The sequence below is a fragment of the Solanum verrucosum genome, unplaced genomic scaffold, assembly GCF_900185275.1.
Source record: "Solanum verrucosum unplaced genomic scaffold, falcon-dt-bn FXZP01000699.1, whole genome shotgun sequence".
In the NCBI taxonomy this organism is placed as follows: Eukaryota; Viridiplantae; Streptophyta; class Magnoliopsida; order Solanales; family Solanaceae; genus Solanum; species Solanum verrucosum.
The window spans coordinates 233205-239405 of NW_026020469.1; the positions used below are offsets into that span (position 1 = coordinate 233205).

General features: G+C 30.3%; 1 protein-coding gene across 1 annotated transcript; it reads right to left on the reverse strand.

Moving 5' to 3' along the window:
- Window positions 1-906: 906 nt before the first annotated feature.
- On the reverse strand, window positions 907-2954 carry LOC125809001 (pentatricopeptide repeat-containing protein At4g13650-like). The gene has a single exon (XM_049488679.1). It carries the CDS (start codon window positions 2937-2939, stop codon window positions 1131-1133), a length of 1809 nt encoding a protein of 602 aa, XP_049344636.1. The 5' UTR covers window positions 2940-2954; the 3' UTR covers window positions 907-1130.
- Window positions 2955-6201: the final 3247 nt, after the last annotated feature.

Sequence of the window (6201 nt, forward strand, 5' to 3'; positions counted from 1 at the left end):
TAAAAATATTAAATTAATTTAATTCAATTTAACTCTGAATATTAATTAAATTAACTTTGGTAAAGTGAAATACGACAAGTAAAAATGAAAGAAAAATAAGTACATAACGTTTTCTAGTGCCGTTTATTTTGGTAGTTGACCCTTATCTATTTGAAAAAACATGTGATCCAGCTTTTTTCTGGAACAGATAATATCTATAACAAAATATCTGTTGAAAATAATTATGCAGAAAGTGATTTAAATTTTGCACGATAATGATATTATTGATACTGTCCTTAAAAGTATCTGACCTATAGTAAAATAATTAAAAGTATCTTAGTTACTCCTCGAAATTTAACAAGATCTTCTAATTATAAACTAGGAGAGAAACAACAGAAAAATTAGAGAATCTTAAATTCCAAAGAAGCAGAGAAATAAAAGTACAAGAGAAGGTGTGTCATGTTCATCTACAAATTGAGGGAATGGTGTCAAATGGGCGAGTTTGATTGAATTTGAATGGATAAAAATAAATTAATTTAATAAATAAATGGGTTATTGATCCGCTCAAAAGTTACTTAGACTAAAATAAATTAGGCTAAAATGGGCTAAAAAAGTGGATCAAAACCCAATGCGTCCATTTTGTTCTTTTATAATTTTTTAGTACATAATAAAAAATAAAAAATTAGTATCAAATTAAAAAAAAAGGAGTTTTTTGAAAAAAAAAAATTGACAAAAAATTCCGTGGATCAATTTGAGTTAGAGAGTCCAAACGGATTGAGCTAATAAATGAACAAGTCAATAATCAATTCAAACTTGTACGGATTGAGCTGATTATGATTTCATGAGCTACTTTTGCCACCTCTAGATATAAAGAATTAAGAACTCGCCCTTCTCTCATTGTCAGCCTAATCAACATGTACCTACAGGAATCAAATGAGAGTCTAGTATGTACAGATTGGTTCCAATTTTAGTAGCCTACAATTGTTGAGACAAAAAGATAATCGAGAAATCTCCGAGAGCCAATGGTGCACGAATGGAAACTCAGTGGATAATGGACCTGACCGTTTATCTTTCTTCACTTAAATACCAAGTTTTTGACTGCGGTAGAATTGGAACCATGTCAATTGGTAATGATACCACCCTATTGTCAATTATAGCCAGCTATAACCAGGTTTCTTACTCAATCCTCTATCCAACATAAGCTTGCGCTGTCCCTCTGCGTCCTTCCAATTCCCTTCCAATGCTAACACATTTGCTAGCAATACGTACGTTGCAGGATCGTTGGGACAAAGTTCAACAAGCTTCTTGGCAGAAATCACAGCAAGTCCCTTATTACCGTGTAGTTGGCAAGCATTCAGTAGACTTTTATAAACCGAAGGTCCTGGTTCTATTGGCATATTGTTGATGAAGTCCTCTGCTTCACGTAGATGACCAGCACGGGCATACAGGTCGACTATGCAAGCATAATGCTCTAGCTTTGGTGGTGATAGAGAATTGTCATTCTTCATCAGATCAAAATATTTAAGCCCTTCGTCGAGCAGGCCAGCATGTCTACATGCCGAAAGAACAATAAGGAATGTGGTTAGATCTGGTTTAATATCACATCTCCTCATTTCTTCAAACATTACAATCACATCCCTACCATAACCATGATGTGCACACCCTGTAAGAAGTGAGTTCCACGATATGAGGTCTCGTTCCTCCATTGATGAGAATATTTTCTCGGCATCTTCAAGTCTACCACATTTTGTATACATGGAAAGAAGCCCATTTTGTATGATAACTTCAGAAGCATATCCTGTTTTCAGAGCTAGACAATGGATCAGCATTCCTTCCTCCAGGCCTGAAATGCTCCCTATTCCTTTCAAAATGCTCGCAAAAGTGTAATGATCAACAGTAAAACCAGCCCACCTCATTCTTGAGAAGCAGGAGAACGCTTCTCCACCGACTCCTAAATTAGAGAAACCGGAAATAACTGCATTCCAGGAGATCTCATCCCATTTCACAACGTTAGAACACAACTTACGGAAATCCTCTAAGCTACAGCTACAACCTGAGTAAGCAGACAGCAACGATACCACCAAGTAATGGTTAGTCTTACAACATTGATGTATTACATGACTGTGTACCTGCTCACAATGAACCAAGTAATCTGAACAAGAAAACGAGCTTAACAAACTCGTATACGTAACACAATTAGCTCTAATTCCCAACCTCAACATTTCCCTGAACAAAATCACAGCTTGAAAAGGACACCGGTATTGCGCATAACCAGTAATCATTGATGTCCAAGTAATAACATTCCTTTCAGTCATTTGATCGAAAACTCTCCTCGAAGTCTCAAGATCAAAACACTTCAAATACATATCAATCAAAACAGTCCCTACAACAAGATTCAAAGCAAAACCAACTTTCCAGCTCAAACCATGAAACTGAGCCCCAATTTCACATGCTTCTAACTGAGCACAACCAACCAACACAGCCGAAACACTCGACGGGGTCGGTCTAATACCCTCTCTCAACATTTCAAGAAACAACACAATCGCATTTTCAGGGTAATGGGTGTCCAAATAACCAGAAATTAAAGCATTCCATGACACTATATTTCTTTCAGGCATTTCATCAAACAGTTGCTCTGCTTCTTTAACATAACCACATTTTCCATACAAATCAAGAAGAGCAGTGTTGATAAATACATTTGAATCAAACCCCATTTTAATAATCTGGCAATGGGTTTGAATTCCAAGTGAAAAAGAACCCATTTTTGCACAAGTGGAGATGATTTGATTGAGGCTAAATTGGTCATGTAGAAGACCATTTTGATGTAAAAAGTCTAAATTAATGTTATTTGATTCATTATATTTTTCTTTGAAACTATGATAAAAGATTTGGTTGGATAATATATTTGCTCGTCTTCCTATGTTGTAGCATAGGTGATTTGCAGGTGTTCTTAGAATCATTATATGTCAAATCATTCCTTGTTTGAGAGGTTGTCCATTTGACTTGCAAGGAGATACTTAGCTCTCGTTTGATCCTAGATTTTGAGAAAGAGACAAGTATTAAAAACACTTAAATTTGGCGCGAATTATTAATAAATTTAAAAATTGACATGCACCAATATATGTTAATTTTTTGTCTCAATTTATGTGATATCATGGAACTTGAGAAGTTATCGAAATTTGTATATGATTTTAAAAATATTTTAAGTTGTTAATTATGATAATTTATACTTTTTACTTAATTTTAAAAATAATATATATTACTCTCTTTGTTTCAATTTAGGTGGCATATATAAGATTTCAAAAATTGGCCATTTTTTATGTCTTTTAAATATATTAAATTGTTAATTATTGTAATTTATATTACCCTTTTAACGTAATTTTCAAATAATACATGTCATTTCCCATGTCCCAAAATATGTGGCATTGATAAATTTTTTGGAGTCAAGTAATTTTTTTATATGTATTTTAATTTTTTTAAATTGTTAATTATTGTAATTTGTAGTACTTTTTACGTCAATTTCAAAAAATATATGTTTATCATCTAATCCATTTTATGTGGTGCCAATAGAATATCAAGAGTTAATCGAATTTTTTTTTATATAACTTTTAAATATTCAGGTCAATTTCAAATAATATATATTTATCATTTAACCCATTTTATGTGGTACCAATAGAATATCATGAGTCAATCGATTTTTTTAATATAACTTTTAAATATTTATATTGTTAATTATTTTGATTTATAGTATTATTTATATAATATTTAAAGTTATAACCAACAAAAAGAATAAGAGAAATAAATTTAATACAAAAAAAATACTAAATAGTAATGAAAAATATTATTATTACAACTCTACTACATATACAAATGTTTAAATTAAAAAACGGAATGAGGCGGCAGATATAGAAAAGTGAGCCCATGAGTTGGGCCCACACAGTTCAACAAAACAGTGGTAATTTTTTAGGGCAAACTACATAAATCCCACTAGTTTAGGTCCTAATTACTCAGATTCCCGATAGTTTTAAATATTACTTCCTCTACCATATTTCATACTTAGGATACATGAGTTTGAATTCGTGAGATACATGTATCTATCGAATTTTAAAATCGAGATACGTATTTTATTTGTTTAAATTAATTGGTTGTAACTGATTTCCTTAATATAAGGCAGAAATCAAGGAGTGTATCTATGTTTAATTAATTTCATTTTATTATTTTTTGAAATAATAAATTCGTTAATATTATTAATAAAAGACAAAAAAACATGTATATCTTGGTCATGCAATTTGATTAATTTCATTTTATTACTCTTAAAATAATAAAATTCATTAATTTGATTTATCTATTATCAATATATGATGTATCCAACAAACAAAACACTTAGATACATGAGTATCAAACAAGTACATTCATATGTATCATAGAAGTATCTAATATTAATTTTGTGTATTTGTTATATGTGTCTAGTATGAATTTCATATATCTATTTATATGATATAATATTAATTTCATGTATCTATTTATATGATATAATTTTAATTTCATGTATCTTTTATATGTATCTATTATTAATTCGATGTATCAAGTATCAATATCATACATTATATTCAAAATCATGTATCTCAGATACATAGTAAACACACATATAATTATGTGTGTCTAAATATGAAATGTAATTGAAACACACGAATTTAGGAACAAATCACGACGGTGGAGTATTTATCTTATCATTAATCCAAAAAAAAGTTTAAAAAATCAAAATTCTCCCATTCTTTAAGGATTTGAATTTTTTTCTCATAGATACATATAATCTTAACTCAGATACATGAACTCTTAACTAGATACATGTACAGCTGATGTGTATCCAACATTGTTGCACTTGATGTGCATCTACTGATGTATTTTTTCTGTTAATTAAAGCTTGGCGTAATTATTTCATCTTGATTGGGTCGTTCCTATACTTAGATCTATTCTCGACTTGAATGTTGGCGTATGAAGAGTCAGTCCCTGCAATGAGAAATTCATGAGTGAAATGAACAAATAACTGTTGTTTGATTTAGTATAATATTGTTAATGTGTAGTACATTTAACGAGAATCATCCGATTTTAGAAATGTTCAACCATTAAAGTGTTTGAGAAACAACAAATTTAAAAATATAAAATCTAATTTATAAAATTTTTAACAAATCCCCACTGTATCTGACAAATATTCATCATGATATGTAAATCCCCAAATCAGAAAATGTTTTAAAAATCACAATATACACGGAAAAATAAAAAAGTTTACATGTCCTAAACCATGAATTTTTGATAAGCATAACAATATATTAAAAATTGAAGTAGAAAAAAATGTACCCGTACATGTATCTGGTTAGCTTCCATTACGTCTTGTTGAACTTAAGAGTCGAATCCTACAACCATTACAAAATGGTTATGAAAAGAAACAAATAAAAATTTCTTTATCGGAAATTTATTGTTCATTAACCATCCCTTAACAAGATTCATACCAATTTTTGAATTATGAGCCATTAAAATGGAATGGAGAAATAACAAATTAAACTCAAACAATGTAAAATTTCTAAAATCTATCGGCTAAAAAAATTTAAATGGAGAAATAACAAACTCAAACAATGCAAAAGGTGTATTGAACTCCTAAGGAAGGAAGGGATACGTGTAGGAGTGGGGAAGAAGGGGCGAGGGTGGGATAGTGTGAATAGGATACAAACGTTTTGGGATTGGGGCTGAATTTAAGAGACATAAAAATAATTTGAATTATTAATGTCCCACTAATTAAGGAGATGTAATTTTAAGATAATTATTTACTATCATTTTTTAAGGAATTGTGTATCTGATTTAATTTTCTAAAATATATGGTATATTTATTAAAAAGTGGTACTCTATATAATATTTTTAAAGTAGAGATAAAATATGTATATATGATAGTATAGTATGTCTATACAGGTAGTTTTTCCAATTTTTTATGGAAAAATTACTTAAATACACAACACTTCTTTACCTATTCTCAATATTTCCCTACTCTTTTACTAAAATACAAAAATCCCTTATTTTCCCCCAATTCAACTTAACCGGATACTTTATTAGTTTAAGTATCCGCCCGTTATTAATTAAAGTATCCGCGCTGCTATATTATGCATCCGCCCGTTAATTAAGTATCCGTGTTGCTAACAACTTAATAATTTAAGTATCCGCCTGTTATTA

Coding starts and splice junctions, on each gene's coding strand:
- LOC125809001 (XM_049488679.1), bottom strand. CDS start 2,939: ATGATTCTAAGAACACCTGCAAATCACCTATGCTACAACATAGGAAGA.